The sequence below is a fragment of the Ceratotherium simum genome, chromosome 2 (genome assembly GCF_057802395.1).
Source record: "Ceratotherium simum simum isolate JZ-2026a chromosome 2, ASM5780239v1, whole genome shotgun sequence".
Classification (NCBI taxonomy): Eukaryota; Metazoa; Chordata; class Mammalia; order Perissodactyla; family Rhinocerotidae; genus Ceratotherium; species Ceratotherium simum.
This window is the reverse complement of record NC_141901.1, coordinates 72,055,189-72,080,579: the sequence shown is the minus strand read 5'-3', so window position 1 is coordinate 72,080,579 and position 25,391 is coordinate 72,055,189. Positions and strand designations below refer to the sequence as shown.

The window sequence follows — 25,391 nt, the reverse complement described above, 5'->3', positions numbered from 1 at the left end:
CAAAATAAGACAAAAGAATCAGCAGATGAAGTAAGAAAACATTTCCTTTATTATTGATAAAAGCTATTAAAGCAGTAAAATGTGCTTTAATGCGAGAGCCAAAGTTGACTTGGTTACTGTGTCCCCTCTGAGGCAGCCCACCTGGGAGAAAGTCTGAATCTGGATAGCAGATGCACTTCTTCCCCATCACCTCTTCCCACTGGTTCAGCAGAGAAGAAAGGGGAAAAGAAATCAAATTACCTGTCATCTCGAGTTCCTTCAGACCAACGACCAGTGGTTGTTCTCCATGAACCAGATAATTCGCTCCCCTTGGTACAGAGATAAAGCGTAGGACAAGATGCAAGAAGTCCTGTAACCAGTGCTATGAACAAAGTAGGAATAAGAGAAAGAAGGCTGGATTTGAGGTGTTATGAGGTAGAGAAGAGGAAGGTCATGAATTCAGAGTTTAAGATCCTGTCATCAGTGAGACGTAAAGATTATCACTCCAGACTACTTCTTAAGTCATATCTTTACTTTTTATTTGTATAATGAGAACGTTGGCCAAGCTAGAGCCAATGGATAGGTATTAGAAATTAAGAGGGCCGGCCCCGTGGCTTAGCAGTTAAGTGCGCGCACTCCTCTACTGGCGGCCTGGGTTTGGATCCTGGGCGCGCACCGACGCACTGCTTCTCCGGCCATGCTGAGGCCGCGTCCCACATACAGCAACTAGAAGGTTGTGCAACTATGACATACAGCTGTCTCCTGGGGCTTTGGGGAGAAAAAGGGAAAAAAAAAAAAGGAGGAGGATTGGCAATAGATGTTAGCTCAGGGCCGGTCTTCCTCAGGAAAAAAGAGGAGGATTGGCATGGATGTTAGCTTAGGGCTGATCTTCCTCACAAAAAAAAAAAAAAAGAAAGAAATTAAGAAATCTTTACAGCATAACAAGAATCTTTCTAGTGAATAAGGTTGTCTGTCTGAGGCTTTAAGCAAGACCAGAGGCCTTTTGTCAAAGATGCTGAGGAGAGGATTTCTTAATGAGCCGGAGGTTGGACTATGATCTCCAAGGTCCTTTCTAGCTCTAAAAGTTTATTATAGAAGATGCTCAACAAGTAATCAGTGATTTGATAGTATACTAATAAACATTTTATAACATACGAAAATCCATAGCTGCAGTTATACTTCATTTTAAATTAATGGCATACCTGCATGAATGTTATTTGAAGAATATGTTCTTCAGATAAAACTGAGATTAAAACTTTATCCTGGCTAAAAGTTTATGGCAAAACAGTGTATCATTGATATCAGTTAAACCTTAATTATTTCTGGATTTGAGTTTAGTTTTCTTTTATTTTTCAGTATAAACCATGTAGAAATGAATGTTATGATGCATTTTATGTATGGAGGAACTTTGGACTTTCCAGACAAAGCTAATGTTGGGTATGTATTACTTTTTAATGATTTTAAATATAAAAATATTAATTTTTTTTGGCTTCTGCTTTGTTGAGCTATGTTTCAAAGTGTCAATGAAGTAGAAGCTTCACTTTTATTATCTGTTTTGCCATACCTTGTGTGTGTTTTGGGAAAATCTAAAAACAATAAGTCACTGTATTTAGAAAAAAAGATGATCTAGCAACTCACAGTCATAAGATTAAGAAAAGTCTTTATTAAACTTAAATTATATTAGAAAAACCTTATATTTCTTTTGGAAAATAAATGACAGGTTTTTATAAAACAAGATTGATTGAGCCTTTATCAAATCTTGAACAATTATTTTACTACTTGTTTTTTAATTTTAGGATGTCTCTTTTAAACAGCATAAGAAAAGGAAAATTAAAAACCTTAAAATTAATTTAAGAATATAGGCATCCTGAAGACCAACAACGATGTGATTCTTAAGTGCTCTATAGTGAAATGCCATCTAAACTGCTGAAATCCTACTGGAGAATGAAATCTACCTTTGTCTTCTAATTTTCTGGATGTCCTCTCCTTTTATTGCTATTCTAACATCAGACAAATGAAAGCTGCTCTTTTAATTTTAAATATTCATTGGTTCCTTTGCAAACTGAATAAATATAATTTGGGGGAGAAAGTATCATGATTAACAGGGATTAAGTACTGAAGTTTTTCCCCCTGGAAACTTATATGAAATTTCATCATGCTCTCAAGGCTTGTAGGTTTCTTAAGTATCTAAAGTATGTGTGAGTGCTCAGAAATACTTGCCAAATGAAAGAAGCAACCGAAACCCTCTGAGTCATTAAACGCTGTCTCCTATTTTATGGTCATTTGTAGGCATTGTCAATATGATAAGCATCAATTATTTGCCCTCTCCCCAAATTTTTATTATACAAATTGGTTGCCAAGAGATTTGTAACTTTTACAGCCTTCGCAGCAGTTTCATGGACTTTGCTGTATATATCACTGAGAATATGAGGGAAATTTGATTGAAACAGCTCCAAATTTACTTATTCTCCACTAATCAAATCATGTGACAGTGCTTTCAACTTTTGGCTTGTGTCCTTTTTATAATCCACGAAGAGTATTATGTTAGAATTAAAATAATTCAGGTTATTGTTTTTTCTGAACAGACTATATATTATCAGGAAACTACTGTGCATTATGCCTTGGTTTTTAAATTGGAGAATTAACAGTATATCTATTTTTATTTTAGACAGATACTCAATATGGCTGATATGTATGGACTAGAAGGATTAAAAGAAGTAGCAATCTATATTTTAAGAAGAGATTACTGTAATTTCTTTCAGAAGGTAACTATTGAGTCTCAGAAATCTTTTACCTAGCACCTAAAGTCACCCAGGATTACCTACCAGTTTTTTACCTCTGATAGTAAATAGTGCTTTAAATCTTAAAAATATTAAGTCAGGGCTGGCCCCGTGACATAGTGGTTAACTTCACGCCCTCCACTTTGGCGGCCCAGGGTTCTCAGGTGCGTATCCTGGGCGTGGACCTACGCACCACTCATCAAGCCATGCTGTGGCAGGCGTCCCACATAAAATAGAGGAAGATGGGTGCAGATGTTAGTCCAGGGCCAATCTTCCTCAGCAAAAAGAGGAGGATTGACAACAGATGTAAGCTCAGGGCTAATCTTCCTCACCAAAAAAAAAAAAAAAAGTCAGTTTAACTATTGGGAACTCTAGGTGAGAAATAACTTATATGATATGCTTACAAAAAACACAGAAATTAATTCAGATCATTGTAAGTAAAATAAAATGAAGTGGGAGGTTTACTGAAAGGATATAGGAGTATCTTCTATAATTCAAAGATGGAGTGTACAGCTGGGACTCAGTGTTTAGAACTAAGAGAAAGGAAGTTAGGAACCAAGGTTACCTTCTCCATTTATCAAAGTGCATTTATCACAGTGCTTCACCAATTCTTTTTGCCTGAAACTATACTCCTCCTTCCTACCTCTTCCCTTTATAACATGTACTGATGCAATATAGTTCTCTTCTGCCTGTCTCCCCAGGTAGAGTATAAATACTGACTTTTTCATTTTAGTTTATGCAAATATAAATTTATTGTTTAAAGAAGGAGCCCATACTGTGCATTTGTACAGATGCCATTTTGTACGTTATTCTTAGATTCTCCACTGTTTTAATTTACTGTGACTGTAGGTTATTTTTTATTTTCTTATTTATGCTTTTATGCATTTTCTAAATTTTCTACAATGATCATATATTACTTTTATAATCAACAAAAAACAAATCTTAAAAGAATTGTTTACATCAATATTCCCCTCTTTTGGATACTTGAGGCAACAATATGCATTGTATGAATTGTAATTAGGTAATTTTAATAACATTTAAATTTAGATTTTTGTGTTGTAGCTGAGGAAGCACCCCATGTATTAAAACAGAGCCATGAACAGCTGGGTCCAGCACCACCAGTACCACCCCCTCTAGGCTTTACTGAGAAATGGTTAAACTCCTCAGCTACCTTTAATCAACCATCCCTTCCTTCCTCTAGAAGTAAGGGAACTAGAAGAAGGAGGGCAGTCTGTGGTGTCCTCAGCTGCCTTTAATCAACCATCCCTTCCTTCCTCTAGAAGTAAGTGAACTAGAAGAAGGAGGGCAGTCTGTGGTGTCCTCAGCTTTGTAGAAAGTGAAGAATTCTGGTGAAAGATTTCCCTTCTTTTTCATCTGCTTCCCCCACCTTTCCAGTTAAGTGGAAGTTAGGAGGGAAATCCAAGCATATCCCAAATAAAGATCAAAGATAGGGGGTATCTGCAACGAGGAGATAATGTCCTCTCATCCCCTAGAGGGGTATCTACTATATCTATAAAACCAGCCCACTCTGGAGCTTCCATTAAAGAAGAAAAGAAAGTGGTAAGAGATTTCTTGGGGGAGCCTGGAATATGCCTCAGAAAGCAGTGAGAGTATACTTGATTGTGGAGATTTCTAAAAGCAAGAAGAGGCTTGCTGGAGAAGCCAGTACTAGCCTGGTGATTAGGGACAACAGTTATTGTTATATATAGAAAAAGGTGTGGGGAGTCCACTCCACACCCCAGTTAATACATGCAGGGAAGGAGGAAGACCTCAGTGGTTCTGTGAAATCAGAGGAGACGATACAGGGCCAAATTACACTGTGTTCCACCTAGGGAGGCATTGTTTATCATGAACCACTCGAAGACTCTTTATCTACTGAGAGCCTGGGGTCAAGTTCAGTCTGTCCCAGAAGGAGCCACCACATCAGCAAAGTTCAGGATATCTCCCTATTAGTATGTTGGTCTCTGGTTAGTTACATAAGGTGACCATAGCCATCCATAGCCCTCTTCCACAGGAGTTAGACCTAGGCATTAGACGAGCAGGAGACTAGACCACGCTCTGCTCCCTCTTCCAGATCTCCTACTATAAATGTCCTCAGTGATGGGGAAGGGAAGGATTTAAATCAGATACGAGATAGGTGTTTAAATAGTGCTGTACTGAATTTCAATGCCAAAAGTACTGGAATTTGCCTATAATGTCATTAAGGGATGGAAAAAAGGGGAATTTGACATAGCGTGGTTGAACCAATTACATCGAACATTTTAGAAATCTCTTTTATGGATAGTCTTTGGACCATTGCCTCTATTTTTCAGTCTGTTCATGAGTATACATAGGTTATATGCAGCTTTTTGTATTTTACTTTCAGTAATCCACTTAATTTTTGAAACACAAAAGGCATATTTGTTGCCATTAAAACAACAGAAAAGGAAATTTAATAAAAATTGTCAATATGGTATTTTGTTGCAAACTTTTTTCACTTTATTTTAATATAGCGCATATTATTGTGGTAACAGATATTTGAGAGAACAGTTTCTGTTTTTATTGACCTGATCTTTAAATTTTTTGCTTTATGTATTTTTATAAATATATCTTTGAATATATAATTTTTAACTTCTAGATCTCAATTATTCATTTTCTTGACAGTGACTTAAATGTAGTAAACCTATAATAACACACTCCACAGTGATACAGATTTGGGTATAATGTGATGGGTAATTGGCCCCGGAATTCCTGTCAAGCCAGCTTCAGTCATTTCATTAACTTCACAGTCTTGCCTTTTACACGATTAAAATTTTTGGAATTCATTTACAGGATTATAGTAGGCTTTACATTATATATTTTTTGTCACTGATTTAAAAATATATTTTAGGTAATAATTTAAATATATGTCTTCCCAAATTCTACAAGCAGGTTTTGAAAATGACTCAAGGTCAGTCATCCTATTACAAAAACACTTGGGAATGAGCATTTCCGTATAAATAAAATTCTCTGAAAGCTAAAGTTAACTCTTTAAGCCAGGAGTCAGTCAACTTTTTCCGTAAAAGGCCAGATAGTAAATATTCTAGGCTTTGTGGGCCATGCGGTCTCTATCACAACTACTCTGCTCTTCTGTTATAGAGCAAAAGCAGCTATATAGACAATATGTAAATGGAACAGCATAGCAGTGTTCCAATAAAACTTTATTCACAAAAACAGTGGTGGGCTAGATGTGGCCCACAAGCTGTAGTTTGCCAGTTTCTGTTTTAAGCAGCAAATTATTTTTTATTTTAATAATTTCTTTATGGAAATTATTCTTAAGTTATACGTCACTTAGTGAACTTTGTGTTGCAGAGGGCTGGTTGTTCCTAAATAAAATTAAACTACTGGACTTTTTAACTCGTGATTACTTTTACAGTTCTTCAGACTTCTGGGTGCTTTTAGGTTGTCAAATATGTCTATACGAGTAGTCTCTTCCCTCATACTAGTTTGATACTCTCATCTTAAGTGGGTCAGAAAACCAAACTATTTAACTTGGTAGAATTATCACTGTATACTATATAGGGATAGCCGTTTCTGATTTTAGGACAACTTAGGATACTTCCAGTTATCTCAAAGGGAATAACTAAATTGCTAATATGCAAGGCAAAATATTTACATTCAATTTCTTAAACACTAATATAACACTTTTAGGAGAAGGGTATTAGAAAATCAAATTAATAGCAATTCATGATTTAAAAAGTTGGAATCACTGACTATTACAAGGACTGTGCTGGAGGCATTTCTAAAGAAGCTTTTGCTCTTCTCTGTGAGCAGAGGATCTTCAGAAGTATGTATTTAGAGACTATATATACAAATGGGCTGATTGCTGGTCTTTTTAAGTGTATAAACCCCAAACCACAACTAATGAGTATGTACCAAGAGAAGTTGAACTTTATTCACCCTAATGGGCAGTAGATGTGCTTAGGAACATAGTCCAAAAACTGAAAACATTTGGCACACACAATATGTAACACAGAAGCTTAACACCAGAGCAATGAGTTATTTTCACTACTTGTATCTACATTTTATTTGTTTGTTGTTTTAGTTTATTACTTCTGTATATGTGCTTTTTAAAAATATGTTATATAATTATGATCTAACTAAATTCTATCATTTTATCGAAGGTCAGTGTAGGACTTCCCAACGTACATGTACTTAAAGTTATATTTATACTTGAAGAAGCAGATCAGACTGTATGGTTGTATTGCAATGTGATGTACTAGAAGTTATTATACCACTTTTACTTAAAAAATTTTAAATGAAATTAGAGTAAAAATTGTGTGCATTCTGGTAGCTAAAAGAGCTCAAATGCTAGTCTATAAAACTAAGGTTATTAGTGATACTTGATTTTAAAAGAATAACAGTCTTTTGAATTACACGTTTATTCTGCCGTTTAGGTATATAAATCAGATCATCTTTATGAACAAAATACTTTTAGCTTCTGTAAGTTGAAAAAGAATAAATTTAGTGTTTTCTATCAATTTTAGCTTGTTCCCAGAAGGTTGGCGCCTGTTTTAGAATGCCTGATTATTGCGCATTCAGTTGGAGTGGAAAGTCTTTTTGCTGACTGCATGAAGTAAGTGATCTGAAGTAGTGCTGATATTATTAGTTTAGGGATTTTGTTCTTCCATTCTTCTAATTTTCTGGGAAATTCTAGACTTGGCTGATTTTCTTGAGCACAATGTGTGTAGCTCAATGCTTAACTAGTTGCAACAATTGAGGACTGTTGATTTAGATATTACTCAAGATGCTTAGGATCAATTTTATTTTAGGTGAACCATCGTTACTTATGTTAAAATCCATGCACATAACGCAAAGTGCATTTAAAAATATATGTTTCCAGAAAAGAGAATATAGTTAGATCCATCATAGAGCTCACAAAAATTAACTGTAAGGATTAGTCAAAACATATATATGTACAACTTATGTCACTGAAAACCCAAATATTATTGAATATTATAAAAATATTTTCATTTCTCTAACTTGGAATTCTTTGATTTTTAACAGGTGGATTGTAAAGCATTTTGCAAGGTTTTGGTCTGAGAGAAGTTTTGCAAATGTACCTCCTGAGATTCAGAAAAGTTGTCTTAATATGTTGATTCAGTCTTTAGTAAGTATAAGCTGAATACCCTTGTTTGTGTTTGTCATCAAAAAGCTTACTCAATTTTGTTTGGTATTTTCAATGTTTTAAATATAAATGTAGAATTATAATATAAAAGCAAGATGAGAGAACCAATTCCAGATAACCAGAACCAATTCAGAGAACTTATCCTTAAGATTCTGTTCCTCTGTACCAACCCCATTAGTGAGAGTTCAATTGGAGAAGCAGAACCACTAGGAGGTATATATTGATTCATGAACAAAAGGGACGTGGTGCCAGGGATAGAGGTTATGCATTGGCTCAGCAATATGGACTTCCTCTCACTGAGGTGGATTTGGGTACAACACTGAAACTTTTGTATGGCACCATTCCCCAAGAGGACCAGCCATCTACCTGGTGGCAGTTTAATTATACTGGACCACTTCATCATGGAAAAGGCAGCGCTGTGTTCTCAGTGAAATAGCCTTTTGCTCTGGATGTGGATTTGCCTTCCTTGCTCCTAGTGTTTCAGCTAAAACCACTGTCCATGGACTTACAGAATGTCTTTTCCACCATCACGGTATTCCACACAGCATCACTTCTTACTAAGAACTCACTTCACAGCAAATGAAGTACAGTAATGGCCCTATGCTCACGATTTCACTGGTCTTACTATGTTTCCTATCATCCTGAAGCAGCTGGCTTGAATGGAGGAATGGCCTTTTGAAGACTCACAGCACCAGCTAGGTAGCAATGCCTTAAGGGTTGGGGCAGTGCCCTCTAGGAGGCTGTGTATGCTTTAGATCGGTTTTTGATGTATGGCGCTATTTCTCTCATAACTAGGATTCATAGGTTCAGAAATCAAGATGTGGAAATGCGAGTAGCTCCACATACAATTATTCATAGTGATCCACTGGCAAAATTTTTGCTTCCTGTCCATGCAACTTTAGTCTCTGCTGATCTAGAGGTCTTAGTTCCAAAGAGAAGAATGCTTCCTCCTGGGAACACAACAATGATTCCATTGAACTAGAAGTTGAGACTGTCTCCTTCTGGCCACTTTGTAAATGAACAGGCAAAGTGGAATCTTCTTTGAAGTGACCATCGAGGGGAAATTGGGTTGGTACTATATAATGTGGTTAATGAGGAGTACATCTGGAATGCAATACTCCTATGTCCTATGATTAAAATCAATGGAAAACTAACAACCCAAATTAGATAGCACTGATAATGGCCCAGATTCTTCAGGAATGAAAGTTTGGGCTACCATACCAGATAAAGCACATCAAAACTTGCCAGTTCTGCATCTCATTCATTCAGGAGCTTGATAACAACTAATTCAGAAGCTCGATTAAACAGATTTGATGTAGCTTTAAGTGATGCTAGGCCTCTACATCACATCAGCAAGAACAGCGGAGGTTCTTGCTGAGGGCAAAGGGAATTTGGAATGGTAGTGGAAAAAGGTAGTTATAAATACCAGCTATGACCAAGTGACCGGTTACAGAAATGAGCACTGTGGTAGTTAATATTAACATATTAATTTCCATTTTTTATATGAATTTTTGTGTATATATTAACTAAGTATTTTTGGTTTTTTCCACTGTCTCATTACCCTACCATCTAATAGAAGACCTGTTGGTAGTAGTTAAATTTACATCTCTATATTTAAGTTACAGGATACCAAAGGGGAGTGTGAATCAATTTGAAGAACAATGATTATCACCCAAAGATAAAACAAGCGACTTCACATCCTCTTAGGGAAAGGGTTAGCATGTTTGTTGTATAGGGGATAGTATATCATGTTGGGCAGAAGCATGACTTCGTTATTGTCTCTATGTGGGAATTAAGTATGGTTTAAAGAGATGTGTATAGGTGCCAAATTGATAAGGGGTGGGTTGTGGTGGCTTTGTAACGTGTCAGCTTGACTAGGATGAACTGTGCTTCCCAGAATTTCCTTCTTTGTACGTTTCCAGTTCGAGAGGCTGCAAGAGACAATTTGGCGTGTGATTTGGAGGGTAGAAGTGAAGCCACAGCCTTTTTTTTTTTTTACACTAGGAAGACTAGGGCAGGTGCTTTTAGCTTATACGTGTTGCTTATTTACTGGCTCACCTTGTTGGTGTGGAACAGAAGCCAGGCCTACAACTGCTCCACCTTGCTCTGTATCTTTTGGCTTTTCTTACCCCTCAGCCAGAGATGTGTTTAGCTCCATGATGAAAGGCGCCAGCATCTCCTGAAGGACACCCGTTTCATCCAGGTTGGAGGCAGTGAGAACTGAAATGAGTTTTTCCTTGTGGGTTACAGCTTGTGCTCTTGGGTGTCGACTTGTCCTCTCTCCCCCGCATTTTATATCCATCTTCCCTTCTCGACTGCCTTCCCTGTGGACTTCAAACTACATCATCACATATGAAGAATGTGTAACCAGCTCCCACAATTGTGTAAGGTCAAATCCCTGTAACACATTCCTTTATGTATATAAGTACCTCCTGGTGGTCCTGTTTCTCTGATTGAACCCTGAAGGATAAGTCAGACTGGGTTACATAGAAGATACATCTAAATATAACTGGGAAAATAAGTGTAGGTCATCAGCTGGTGAGATACCACTGCAAAAAAAATCTAAATCTGTGTTTTTGCTAATGAAGGACTTTGCAGTTTTGTTGCTTACTATTTGGCATTAGTTTCTTTGATCAGTGAATAGTTACTCCCTGCTCATGAAGGCAAACAAATGGCTCACCTATAATTCAGTTCATTAGAAGGGGAAACATCATTACTACTACTACTATTATTATTTAGTGGTTTTTTTAGACCTTTACAGTTCAAAAAATACTTTTTATTTTTTGAAATTTTGTATAAGACAGGTACTATTATCTCCATTTCACATATGAGAAAAGAGAATCAGAGAGGTAAGTGCCTTATTCAAGTTCACAATGTCAGTAGATGACAAAGCCAGGTCTTAAAACCAATCGCTGCCATTCTAAAGATAATATGATAGGTGCTCAATGTGGGCGAAGATTTTTTTTTAAAGGAGTGTGTTCCTTGACTTCAAGGAACTCATAAATTGATGGAAGAATAGGCATTTAAATAACTAAGTAAAATACAAGTTAGACTATGATGAGGAGTAACATTAAGTTCTCTGTCAGTCTTATTTACCTTTGTAGCCCTAGCCTTAGATCAGTGCCTTGTACATATTAGGCACTCAATATATATCATCAAATAGGTAAGTAAATGAATGAATAAGTATAATTTATAATTCAGGTATATACATGGGATCACAGAGGTTAAGACAATTGATTTTGATTGGAAGGATAAGAAAAGTAGTTTGAGATGAACCTGAAGAGAGAAGACAATTTCAAAATAAAGAAGTGTGTTAGAGCATTCCTGACAGACTTTTAAAATGTGACCAAGGGGGCCGGCCCCATGGCTTAGCGGTTAAGTGCGCGCACTCCGCTACTGGCGACCCAGGTTCGGATCCCGGGCACGCACTGACGCAATGCTTCTCTGGCCATGCTGAGGCCGCGTCCCACATACAGCAACTAGCAGGACGTTCAACTATGACATACAACTATCTACAGGGGCTTTGGGGGGAAAAAAAAAAAGGAGGAGGATTGGCAATAGATGTTAGCTCAGAGCCGGTCATCCTCAGCAAAAAGAGGAGGATTAGCATGGATGTTAGCTCAGGGCTGATCTTCCTCACAAAAAAAAAAAAAAAAAAGTGTGACCAGGGACCTGGAGACGAGAGGTTCCAATATTCTGCTGTAACTGGCATGAGAGAAGAGACATCTGGGGAAAGGCTAAGGCCAGATTGGGAGGGATCTTAACTAATGTCTTGTTAAGAAGTTTGATTTTTTTTTTCCACAAGTGGTAAGCATGTGAGTTGAATTGAAAAATAAACCCTTAATACTGTGCTCTCCCTCTCCTATAGTATTTTATTTTGATTTTGTAGCTCTAATCAGGTCCTTGTAAGCTTTATGAATACTTGTTTTTTCCTTTCAAGACAAATAAAAAGAATAACATTGGAACAGCCAAACACCCAGTCTGATCAGTAGCCTTTTGGCATCGTGGTGATTATAATGAAAATTTGAAATTTTGTCTTTTTTTCTGGATATTCAAGGTTTTCTTGTTTTGTTTTGTTTTGTTTTTTGCTGAGGAAGATATGCCCTGAGCTAACATCTGTTACCAATCTTCCTCTTTTTGCTTGAGGAAGATTTGCCCTGAGCTAACATCTGTGCCAATCTTCCTCCATTTTGTATGTGGGTCACACCACAGCACTGCCACTGATGAGTGGTGTAAGTCCGTGCCCAGGAACCGAACCCAGGCTGCGGAAACGGAGCACACCAAACTTAACCACTAGGCCATGGGGCCAGCCCCAATATTCAAGTTTTAAGAAATATTAATTTAATATATTCTTCATATTTTATTATATAAATAAAATATATTTACCTTTTGATAAAAAATAGAATATTTTTAGTCTTTTCAAATTAAAATTTGAAATATGTTATCCAAAAAAATAAAGAAAGAGCCAGCAGTCTTCCTAAGTCTTCTTTAGTTCTAATTCAGTTCAACCACGTGTGCCATGGGACGCGCTTTACTCCATCAGTGATATGTCCAACACTGTCATATACCAAAGGAGATAAGAAAGTGCTGTGTTGGACTATATATGGAGAATTGTTTTTTTTTTATTTTGATGTGAGGGACTTTGAGGTTTTCCTCTTTCTTGGTCACCATGCAGCCGTTCAGTAAGATGTGATTGCTCCCTCCTACCAAGTACAAACCATTGCTTCTGGCAGAAAGAGAGAGCAGGATGAGGGGGTGAGCAGAAGAGAGAAAGGTGTTAGGAAAGTTAGGACTTTATACTGTAATTACTTGAACTATTTGAAAACATGATTAAATTTTTCTGTTTCAAAATATTTTGTTTAAGCCCTTTAAAAACAAATTATGGAGAGTTTTTAAATTTAGAAAAGTTAAAACACGAATAGGTGTGGAAATGGTCACTATGGTAAAATTAAAGCTGTATACATATTAGGCCATTAGTCTTAAAGCTAAAGGATAGTTGAAGGCCTATTTGATTAACACAATATCATAAGGATTAAAAAATATTATGAATCATAATGTTTATTTGATGTACAGTGTTAGGACAACCAGGAAGCTGGCTGGAAAAAAATTTAAGTTGGATCTATACCTCACATCCTAGTATGCCAAGATATATTCCAAATGGATTGAAGATTTGAATGTAGAAAAATGAAACCATTAAAATACTACAATAAACCCTGGGAGAATTATTGTATAACCTCATCAGGGGAGTGGGGATACAAAATTCAGAAGCCATAAAAAAAGATTTGGTTACATAAAAATGCAAAATTTCTATATAGTAAAAACGACCATATGGGGCAACAAAAGACCCCGAATAGCTAAAGCAATCCTAAGAAAAAAGAACAAAGCTGGAGGCATCACAATCCCTGACTTTAAAATATATTACAAAGCAATAGTAATCAAAACAGCATGGTACTGGTGCAAAAACAGACACACAGATCAATGGAACAGAATTGAAAGCCCAGAAATAAAACCACACATATACGGACAGCTAATTTTCGACAAAGGAGCTAAGAACATACAATGGAGAAAGGAAAGTCTCTTTAATAAGTGGTGTTGGGAAAACTGGACAGCCACATGCAAAAGAATGAAAGTGGACCATCTCCTGTTGCCATTCACAAAAATTAACTCAAAATGGATCAAAGACCTGAAGGTGAGACCTGAAACTATAAGACTCATAGAAGAAAATATAGGCAACACACTATTTGACATTGGTCATAAAGGAATCTTTTCGGATGACATGCCTACCCTGACTAGGGAAACTAAAGAAAAAATAAGCAAGTGAGGCTTTATCAGATTAAAGAGCTTCTACAAGACAAACGAAACCAGAATCAAGATGAACAGACAACCCACCAGCTGGGAGAGAATATTTGCAAAACATATATCTGACAAGGGGTTGATCTCCGTAATATATAAAGAACTCACACAACTGAACAACAAAAAAACAAAACAACCAGATCAAAAAATGGGCAGAGGAAATGAACAGACATTTCTCCAAAGAAGATATACAGATGGCCAATAGGCACATGAAAAGATGTTCAACATCACTAATCATCAGGGAAATGCAAATCAAAACCACACTAAGATATCACTTCACCCCCATTAGAATGGCTATAATCACCAAGACAAAAAACAACAAATGTTGGAGAGGATGTGGAGAAACAGGGACCCTCATACACAGCTGGTGGGAATGCAAACTGGTGCAGCCTCTATGGAAAACGGTATGGAGATTCCTCAAAGAATTAAAAATAGAAATACCCCATGATCCAGCTATCCCATTACTGGGAATCTATCCAACGAACCTGAAATCAACAAGCCAAAGAGGCTTATGCATCCCTGTGTTCATTGCAGCATTATTCACTATAGCCAAGAAGTGGAAGCAACCTAAATGTCCCTTGACTGACGATTGGATCAAGAAGATGTGGTATATATATACAATGGAATACTACTCAGCCATAAAAGAAGACAAAGTCGTCCCATTTGCAACAGCATGGATGGGCCTGGAGGGTATTATGTTAAGCGAAATAAGCCAGAAAGAGAAAGACAAACACTGTATGATCTCACTCATATGTGGAATATAAACCAACACATGGACAGAGAAAACTGTATTGTGGTTACCAGGGGCAATGGGGGTAGGGGGTGGGCACAAGGGGTGAAGGGAGACATATATATGGTGATGGACAAACAAAAATGTACAACCCAAAATTTCAGAATGTTACAAACTATTAAAACATCAATTAAAAAATAAAAAGACCATAAGCAAAGTCAAAAGATAAATGACAATTTATATCATATTTATGATTCTAATTTTCCTAATACAGAGAGTTCCTACAAGTTGACTTTTTAAAAAAAAAAAAAAACAGCTAATCAGGGGCTGGCCTGGTGGCATAGTGGTTAAGTTCGCTTGCTCCGCTTCGGCAGCCCAGGGTTTGCAGGTTTGGATCCTGGGCACAGACCTATGCACTGCTTATCAAGCCATGCTATGGCAGGCGTCCCATATAAAGTAGAGGAAGATGGGTACAGATGTTAGCTCTGGGCCAATCTTCCTCAGCAAAAAGAGGAGGATTGGTGGCAGATGTTAGCTCAGGGCTAATCTTCCTCACCAAAAAAAAAAAAAACAGCTAATCTTAGGATAAGTTCACAAAGAAAATACAAACCTCTTAATTACCTACAGCTTAACAATTCTGATACCTGTGCAAACATGGAAGTAAAAGGGAGTTAACACCCCAGGGGACAAGCCTTGACCAGTGGGAGATGGCTAGGTGATGTTGATGCTATGGATCACACTGTGAGTAGCGAGGAGCTAGAAAACATACCCTTCGATTGGCTTTTCCACCTTCCATTTCACTCTCTCAGTGCCTCAGATCCTCTTGGGATCACTTCCCAAAATAAACTATCTGTATACAAGCCTGTTTCTCAGGCTCGGTTATTAGGCAGAACCCAGGCTACAACAAGTAGCATTGACCCAGCAATTCTTTTTTTATTACTTTTATTTTTATTAATTGTGGTAACATTGGTTTGTAATGTTATATAAATTTTGGGTATACATCATTATATTTTGATTTCTGTGTGGATTACATCGTGTTCACCACCAGAAGACTAATTACAATCCATCACCACACACATGTGCCTAATCACCCCTTTCACCCTCATCCCTCCCCACTTCCTCTCTGGTAACCACCAATCCAGTCTCGGTCTCTGTGTGTTTGGTTGTTGTTGTTGTTATCTTCTATTTATGAGTGAAATCATACGGTATTTGATTTTCTCACTCAGACTTATTTCACTTAGCATAATACCCTCAAAGTCCATCCATGTTGTTACAAATGGCCAAATTTCATCCTTTTTTATGGCTGAATAGTATTCCATTGTATATATATACCACATCTTTATCCATTCGTCCCTTGTTGGGCACCTAGGTTGCTTCCAAGACCTAGCAATTCTATTTCTAGGAATATATCTATTCCTATAGATATATTCAAATATGTGTGAAATAATGTTATCTACAAGGTCATTCATTACCACATTGTAATAGCAAAAAATTAGAAACAGCATAAATATCTGTAAGTAAAGAACTGGTTGAAATGATTTATGGTATATCTATATTGTGGACTATGACATAGATATGAAAACAATTACAAGGCTCTTTATATTCTGATAAGAAAAACATTCAAGATGTATGCTAAGTGTAAAAGGCAAAGTACAGAGTACTGTGCATATTAATGCCTCCATTTGAGTAAAATAAAGGGAAAATTACATGATTTTTGTTTGTATATACATAAAGTAACTCTGGAAAGATACTGAAAATAAATAATATTGGTTGGGTGAGGGAAAATGGGTGGCTTGGGGACAGAAAGGAAAGGGAGAGTTTTCTTAGTAATGCCCTTTATATATTTTTGAAGTTTGAAATGTGTCATATTAACTATTGAATTAAAGTTTATGTGTTTGGTCTAGAAGTATTACATTTTCTTCCTTCTTTGAACCTCAGGCTACGCTAACATTTAATGTTATATATTCAGATCAATATGGAATAAGATTACATACCACCTATGTTATCATTTATGTCCATATTTTAGTTTTGCAATAGATTGCAAGCTAAATTATGACAGGTATACTCTATATCTGTATTTTAAAAAATATTACTGTCAGAGCACATAACACTATGTATGTAGTAAGCACTTTGTAGATACCTGCCAAGTTTATTTGAATACCCTACATTTGGCTCTACTACCAGAATAATCCCTGTAGTAGAGCAAATTGGGCTTGTTGCCTGAAACTCTTAGTAATTGCAGTTACTCAGGAAGTCACCAGAAGAGGAAAGGATGATGGTACTGAAAAAAAAAGACTTGAATTATAGCAAAATATGATTTTTTTTAAGCAGAGGAAGTATATAATACATTTCAAAAGAATTCTTGGTAAGTGGGTGAAATTTTAAGTTTTGATGTGTTCAAGGATTAAACTTAATTTTGCTTAAAAATTCACTTATAGACTCTCAGTCTCTGATGATGCTAAAAGATCAACAAATATTTGAGTGTCTCCTATGATCCAGTTCTATACTAGGCCCTATGGGATACAATGGTGAGCCAAAACAGACGTGGGGTTCATACTCAAAAAACATACAGACTAGTGAGAGAGATGGGTATTACACAAATAGTTATGTTCATGATTGAGTAATACAAGTGAATTAAATGCTCTAAAGAAAAAGGACAGGTTCTCTGATGGCATGTATAGAAAGAATCTGATGTAGGTAAAGGGATCTGGGAACATGTAGTGCTTGAGTTGAAATCTGAAAGATACAGAGGGTGTGTAAAGTTTACATCATGGAGCCTAAGTCAAGGATTTCAGTCTGTTGTTTTCAGATTTATTGATTATCTATTGGTATATAACAAACCACACCAAAACTAAGTGGTTTAAAACTACAGTTTATTATTTCTCATAGTTCTCTGGGTTGACTGGGTGATTCTTCTGCTGCTGTTGCCTGAGCTCAGTCCTTCAGCTGGTGGCTGGGTTAGAGGCTGAGCCTCCTGCTCCATGTGGTCTTTCTTACCAGGTTTTTTTATGGTCTTGTGGTCTCAGAATTCCAAGAAGGTAAAGACAGAAGCTGCATGGCTTCTTGCAGCCTAGGCTCTGGAACTTGCACAACGCCACTGCTTGTGCAAGCAAGTGGAAAGGCCACTCTAGATTCAAGGGACAAGGAATAGATTCCACCTCTTTGATGGATGGAGCTACAAAGAATTTGTGGCCATGCTTTTCAATCTATTGTAATCTATCAGGTGACTATTTATTCAATAAATAGTTATTTACTAAGATTATTCTAAGAAAATCAAACATGAATAAGATATAGTAATTTATGAGTTACCGTATTTTCCTTTTCCTTGGAGCACATGGTATCTGTGAATTGTCATTCCATTTTCCATAAAAATCAGTATTCATGAACATTTTTTTTCTAGTGATATAAAAATGAATTATCATTAAATGAATAAAATATAAAAAGAAGAGTCTTACCTAATTGGAGATAAGGAAGAAAATCACTGGGGATTATAAGTAATTTTTAGCCTTTCTAAATGTATAATAAAGAACGTGTATTTTATAGTCAGAAAAGAATTAAGGCTATGTCAGTGTAGCCATGCAGTTATGAATGATATCTATAAGCACAAAAATTAGTTCAGTAGTGAAAATCTTACGGAAGTCAAGTTTTTCTTTGTAGTTGTATTATAACTTTAATCTAAGGTTTGTTTTAGCTATATTTTAAAGGTGATTTCTTCCCAGCGCAAAGTTTGCCCTTTTGGATAATTCTGAATGAATGAATAATTAAGTATTTTATGTAACACTAATGACAAAGATAGTAGCTACCTGGAATTTTGTTTTGTGCAGGAAACATCACAAGAAAACAAAAGCATTTTATTTGCTTAGAAAGTTATTTTATGAGTAGTAATCTAACTTTTTTTCCCCAATATTTTTTAAATTATAAGAATGATAAGAATGCTGCTTTTCTTCTGATGGAAAGTGACAGGCTAATCATCAGTTTACCTAGAGTGAAGTGGACAGAGGCAGCAGTGACTATGGCATCTCAGCTCCAAGAAGAATGTATTGCATTTATTGTAGAAAGCTTCTCCAAGATCATTCACAGTGAAAATTTTGCTCTTCTCTTACAGGTATTACGTCTAAAACTATATCCTATATTTAGTCCCATCTTTGTGTTCTGATTATAATTATGTAAGAGTTTTAAATGCAGGTTGCCTTGGATTAAATGAGTGTGACTTAAATAAATTCCATAGCAGATGGCATGTTTGCATAGGATTTAATGCAGTGATGGACAGGATTTTTGGTTCACAAGATAATGAAGGCAGGAGGGGGCAGATTTGAGTGTCCTGGTAAGGCACAGTGTAACTCTGGCCAACTCTAGCCCTCAGTCAACATAAGCCATATTTTAGAAACCAAAGACATAAAGATATTGTTTTGGTCGGTAATACAGTTATGGTCCATGCAAAATTCTCTCTTTTACTGGGGACCCATTTTCTCTTAAATCTAGTTGTTGAGGGGCCGGCCCAGTGGCATAGTGGTTAAGTTCGTGCACTCCGCTTTGGTGGCCCAGGGTTCAATCCCAGGGGCGGACATATGTACCCATCAAGCCATGCTGTGGCAGCATCCCACATGTAAAAAAAAATAGAGGAAGATTGGCACAGATGTTAGCTCAGTGACAATCTTCCTCACACACAAACAAAAATCTACTTATTGAATAAAGAACAGCTATTACTTATTTCTAGGTTCTGTTCTTATACTACTTGGCTCTTAAGAACAGTGTGTGTGTGTGTGTATGCAGATATTTTTAATAAAGGAAAAGGGATTAATAATAGTTATTATAATTATATAGTTATAATAATTATATTGTTATTAACAAAGGAAATAAGATTTCTGATTGACTTCATACAGTTAGTTATGATGATTGGTCTTCTGTTATGCCAGACTGTCACATTTCTTACACATTTTATATGTATCCCTATTAAATATCAGTTTCTGTGTTTTGTAGTCACAAGCAATGAGCAGCACAGCTGATTTGTTGGACAAAATTTTAAAAGCAATTGAAGAAAACATTACCACTGAGAATAGTTGCTCTCTTCTTATGGCGCTGGACACGTTACTGAACTCTGACAGTACCAAGGAAATGGTATTGAGTGTAATAAAATTCATTAAAATGATATAATATTTGAACGATTTTAAAATATATGCACACTTTAAATGTTGCATGGTTCATTGAAACTAGATGATGGCTACCTGGGGGTTGGTTATAGTCTCTACTTTTTTATATATTTGGAATTTTTTATAATACAAGATTTTTAAAATTTCATTGACCTCCAAATGGACTTATTATAAAAGTTTAGAGTTTGACAGTTTGGCTGCCAGATTCTAAACATAGTTTGGTACTTACCAATATTAATTGGTACAGTGTAACTTTAGTATTTCTCCCCTTTCACTACATTAAATTTCCTAAAAATGAAACTTATATAGAATTTTTAAGAATTTTTTAGAATTTTTAATCATCAGTGTCTTTTATTTTTATAATATATTCTTAATTCCTTTTTGTCTTCAGAAAAATCATATTTAAATTGAATTAGGGCCGGCCCTGTGGCTTAGCTGTTAAGTGCATGCACTCCGCTACTGGCAGCCCGGGATCGGGTCCCAGGCGCGCACCGACGCACCGCTTCTCCAGCCATGCTGAGGCCGCGTCCCACATACAGCAACTGGAAGGATGTGCAACTGTGACATACAGCTGTCTACTGGGGCTTTGGGGGAAAAAAAAAAAACGAGGAGGATTGGCAATAGATGTTGGCTCAGAGCCAACAAGCAAAAGGAGGAGGATTAGCATGGATGTTAGCTCAGGGCTGATCTTCCTCACAAAAAAAAACAAAACAAAAAACCAAAAAAAACAAAATTGAATTAACTGGGGAAAAAGTGAAATTAATATATTACTTATTTTTAATTGCATTTAATCAATGGTAATTAATAAACTAATTGCAAATTATTGACATTTTATATTTGTTCAACAAGAATGATAAAAAATTTTATCATATTTGTTACTATTGCATAGAGTATTTGACCTTGTAATGTCATAGTTGATTTGAAAAGGCTGTGGAAGGTATTCATGTAAAGGCCATTGGTGGTTTAAAATAATGTTTGGTTGAAAGGATAAGGTTTAGCTTCATGTTCACTATAAAATTCTGTTGTTGAAGGGTGGCTTTCATAAATAACATGTACCCGTAGATCTTAAAAATCTAAGTGATGACATCATTGATCTAGCTTAGGAGTAAGTAGATTCAGAAAGGAATAATGACTGGTTGCTATGACAATGTGGCTCTCACCAGCTGCTGATTTGTTGCTTGAACACAGGGTTTTACGTGCAAGATCCAAGCTCTGCGTGATAAGCTGTGGATCTTCCTGGTTCAGTCTTTCTATGCTGTTCGTCACACAGAAAGCTGGAAGCTGATGAGCACAGATGACCAACGGAAAATCCAAGCAGGTATGTCAGCCTTGAGACTTTTTTATTCTTATAATCTTTGTGACAAGAGATATTTTGAGAGGATTCTAATAAGTGGTAGAATTAACGTTTGTTTGCTTCTGTTCGATCATATCTTGCTAATTGAAACTAGTGATGGTACGTTTAGGCAGTTTTAATAAATCATACTTTTTTGCTGTTCTTAGGAAACAAAACTCATTTCTTTTGTATAAATACCAGTTTTTAATCCTACTTTATATTAGTAACAATGTTCCATCCAAATTTGCTTACAAGCATTCTTATAAAGAGATTAGAAGTATAGGAAAATGTAATTCACATAGAACAGATTACCAAACATACTTTCTCTCCCTTTTAAAATATATTTTGCCTTTCCATCTTTTGCATAAGGTACCATTTCTTATGGATTTGCATAGATTAGGTGGCTTTATTTCACAATTGATTGGTTCAGTGATATGGTGTGTGCTATTGCAGAGTGTCCCTCAGGAGCTGCACAGTGGTATCTGACATTTCATAGGTACCATTTGAAACATTAGCTTTAAACAAAAGATGTATATTGCTCAGAATATATTTTTGTTTCAAAAATATTAAAATAAAATTTTGAGGGTGTGGAACTAAAAATGGCTTCATGACTATTTTTGGGTTAAAGCAGGTGCCTTAGAAAAAATATTGGAAGATTCAGCAAGTGTACTTTTAAAAACATTTTAAGTTAAGAGACTATTTTTTATGAAGCAAACAATTTTGTACTATAAAACATGGAAGCCATATGTAATATAACATATTCTTGTTAGTTCATAGATGTGTTAAATTCTCTAATGGTTTGGTCAGAATATGATTTGTTCTGTCTTGCGTTACAAGCATAACATGTTAGTGTAGCTAGATGTGATCTCAAGAACACTTTTCAAAGAAATTCCAACAAAATAATAAAATCATGAAACAACAAAAATCATGAAAAGGTCTTTAGAAATTGGAAATGTTTTCCTTGTGACCATTTCTGTACTGATTTTTAGATGACAGTTTATCTTTACTATAAAATCTGTACAATGTGAAAAAATAAGATCAGATCGGCATTCCATGAGTAGTGCCATTCAACTCTCTTCTGATTGGTACTAAACTTTATTTTTCTCCATTTTAGAAGATTTTATAATTAAGTTTTGCCTCAAACAACGTTCTTTATCTCAGTTCTTCAAAGTGCTAATTAAAAATATTTGTAAATACACACACACATATATACAATACATACACATATCCAAAACAAAATATTATTAGTAATCCAGCAAATTGTCAAAAAGAACTTTTCAATCTATTATATCAGTGTAAAAATAATTTTTTTAAATCTTAAAGATGTTGAATTATAATGAGTACTGACTTATGCGTAATTACTGCATTGGGAAACCCCAGATAAAGGAGTGATTCTAGGTTGTCTTTGTTATAACATTTCTTATGTTCTAGTCTGAGTTACTGACCTTTGGGAAAAATCTTATATTAATTTATTCCTGTATATTATTGCACAGAGTCATTTGCTAACCACAAATCAGTACTTATAATGCCATGTCTAGGATCCTGCTTTGTCTTATAGCACAGATCCTATGGAATAGAGATAGTAGAAGATGCATGGTAGGCTTACAGATAATTTAATATATTTTTCATCAGCTATTTTAATAAAAATCAAATAATTTTTGGAGATTGTATATATTTCTTCAAAAAATATTTTTAAGTCCCATAACCTTCAAAAGGAAGAAATACATTAGCTAAACTATATTTATAGCTCTTGGGCCATTATTCCTATATATTTTCCTGACATCATTCAAATTCTTATTTGAAGAATATAAACATGAGTTCCCCAGTAATTCCCATATAAATCTAATCTATAAAATGAATTTTTATGTAATTCTAAAAAGAATAATATGGGTTTCAGGATTGTTTCTTGTTTTATTTTCAACAGAACCTTATTTTTTTCTCTTCTCTCTCCTCCTTCCTTCTGATATGCCTGCAAAACTAGAAAATATTTGTAATTAATTTCAACAGAGTATTTTTACATTTTTTAGGATAAACATTTCTTCATATTGTTTATAAAATATTACATTTGCCACAATCTGAAATTTTTTGAAATTTGGAAAACTAACTAAATGAAACCAGTTTCTCTAAAATTTCACGGCTTGAGAAAATTCTGGGTTTTTTGGTAAATGTATGAATCTTCTCTGTGAGATTGTTACATTTCTCATTTATTAATTTTAATTACATAAAATCCATAGGGACAAGAAAATGAGATTGAAATGAAGTTCTTTAACAAAAATTCTAATATATAATAGGGAGTTGTTCATGGGTGCCAGATTGGTTTCAGCTTTTTAAAAGTTATTTCCAATGAAATATACCTTTTCCTGCTAGTTTACTATTTTCCCTCTACTTCTATAATAATAATAATAATAATGCTTCCTATGAAAATAAATTGCTGTTTCTTTCTACAGCTGCATTTGACAAAGGTGATGATCGAAGACTTGGCAAAAAGCCTATATTCAGTAGCTCTCAGGTAAACTTTTAAAATTTTATAGGTCTAAATGAAAAGATAACAAAAAATTTAAATTTTATTATTTTATATTTCAGAGTAATTTTTAAAAATCTATTCTTTCATTAATTAAAGCTATTTCTTAATGTAAATAATTTTGAGTCTTTTTTTAATTGAGTGAACATTTTGTAAATTTTTAAGTGATGTAAATTTTTGATATCTAGCTGGCATAGGAAGTAAAATATTGTCTACCTTTTTTTATTTCCTTGAAAACCTTTTTGGCAACTAACATTGGAGCTACTCCAGTGCATCTAGAATTCTAGACCTAATTCAATGTCTGTTTTTCTAATTAACCTACTTCTTACAAAAGAAGATTTTAGTTGTCCCAGTTTTCTCTATATTAAAATTTTAATTCATATAATACATTTTTTGTGTGAAAAAGACAATTAGTACCAAGAATATAGTTGTGTTTTACTTTAAAAGTAGTTGATGTGCTTATATGAGGTATCTAAAGTAGTCAGACTCTTAGAAACAGAAAGTAGAATGGTGGTTAGGGGCTGGAAGGACAAGGAAAAGGAAAAGTGTTCAGTGGGTATAGAGTTTTAGTTTTGCCAGATAAAAACATTCTAGAGATCTCTTGCACAACAGGGTGCATGTAGTTAACATTACTGCTCACTTAAAAATGGTTAAGGTGGTAAATTTTATGTTATTTGTTTCTTACCACACACATACATACACACACACAGACACACACACACAAGTTACTTGGTGTAGTTGTTATAAAATGAAATACATTTTCTTTCCCCAAAATGTTATTAATGATGGTTAGAGTTCCAAGATAACTTATACATGGACACTTAATCAAATATATATTGGAAGTGTGGGATTGTACTAACCTAATATGTGTATTACAATGATATGGAGACATATGTTGAGAGTTCCAGTTTGGAATGCAAAGAACATATTGCCTTACAGAGTAGAATAGGAAATCTTTTCTTCCTCATCAGCCAGTAGATAGAAACTCACACAACTCCAAAAACTTCCTAGGACTGTTACCCAAAGTCTGTTCCACAGTGTACCAGCTCCATCATATGTTCCACCTAAGGACATCTACCATCAACTACATTTGAGAATTGCTACACGCCATAGTTCCTGTTAGAGATTGATGATGCACATTAGCACCTCAAAAGCTCTGAAAAGCACTATAATAAAGAACAGTTTTGAATTCTGTTTTACCCAAAATTTCCCCAAATTTTATAACCATGGAACATCACTAGACTCCCCCTCGACCCCTTTAAAGCATATTATACAGTTTCACAGAACATACTCTAGGAAATAAATACCTTAGAACATTTTTTTCTATGTACTTGTTCCATATTATCTCCTGTGGGTTTTTTTAGGGCTCCCAGGAATTAGCCTGCCTGCCTTCCTTCCTCCTATTCTACTAACTGGTACCAGCCAGGCTTTTCCTCCTTTCTTGCCTTCAGCAAAATAGAGCAAAGTCTCATTGCTCTTCCTTATCTTCCTGACTTTCAGACAGTCCAAGAGTTTATACTGTTACCCACAGTAGGAAGGAAACAGGGTAATACATTTTCCTCAGAAAGGCAGTGGTGTACTGAAGTGGGTGCTGGACATAGAATCAGAAGAGTTCAAATCTTGACTTCACATTTATTATCTGTGTCATCAGTGAGTCTTAGTTTGCTTATCTGTAAAATGGAGTAATAAAACCTAGCAGGATTATTGTGAAAATTAAGTGAAATAATTTATGTGGAATTATCTAGTGTGTAGTAAGTGCTCAGTAAGTGTGGAATGAATAAATGTGTTTTCCGAAAAGAGATGAGATCTTCTGGAGGTGGGAGAAAGTTAATGAGATAAGACAGAGAAAAAGGTTTAAGAAGAGTGCTATTACCGAAATACTTAAAGATAAAATTATAT

General features: G+C 35.4%; 1 protein-coding gene across 4 annotated transcripts in view; it reads left to right on the top strand.

The window, feature by feature from the left end:
• Window positions 1-25,391, top strand: part of BTBD8 (BTB domain containing 8) — a 78,620-nt gene that overhangs the window by 42,748 nt on the left and 10,481 nt on the right. For all 4 annotated transcript variants that reach the window (XM_087447568.1, XM_004420851.3, XM_087447581.1 and 1 more), the window contains 8 exons: window positions 1,336-1,416; window positions 2,648-2,744; window positions 7,265-7,353; window positions 7,785-7,887; window positions 18,411-18,593; window positions 19,469-19,606; window positions 20,827-20,956; window positions 23,419-23,480. In XM_087447568.1, coding sequence (XP_087303694.1) covers window positions 1,336-1,416; window positions 2,648-2,744; window positions 7,265-7,353; window positions 7,785-7,887; window positions 18,411-18,593; window positions 19,469-19,606; window positions 20,827-20,956; window positions 23,419-23,480 — 883 coding nt within the window. The remainder of the gene's footprint in view (window positions 1-1,335; window positions 1,417-2,647; window positions 2,745-7,264; window positions 7,354-7,784; window positions 7,888-18,410; window positions 18,594-19,468; window positions 19,607-20,826; window positions 20,957-23,418; window positions 23,481-25,391) is intronic.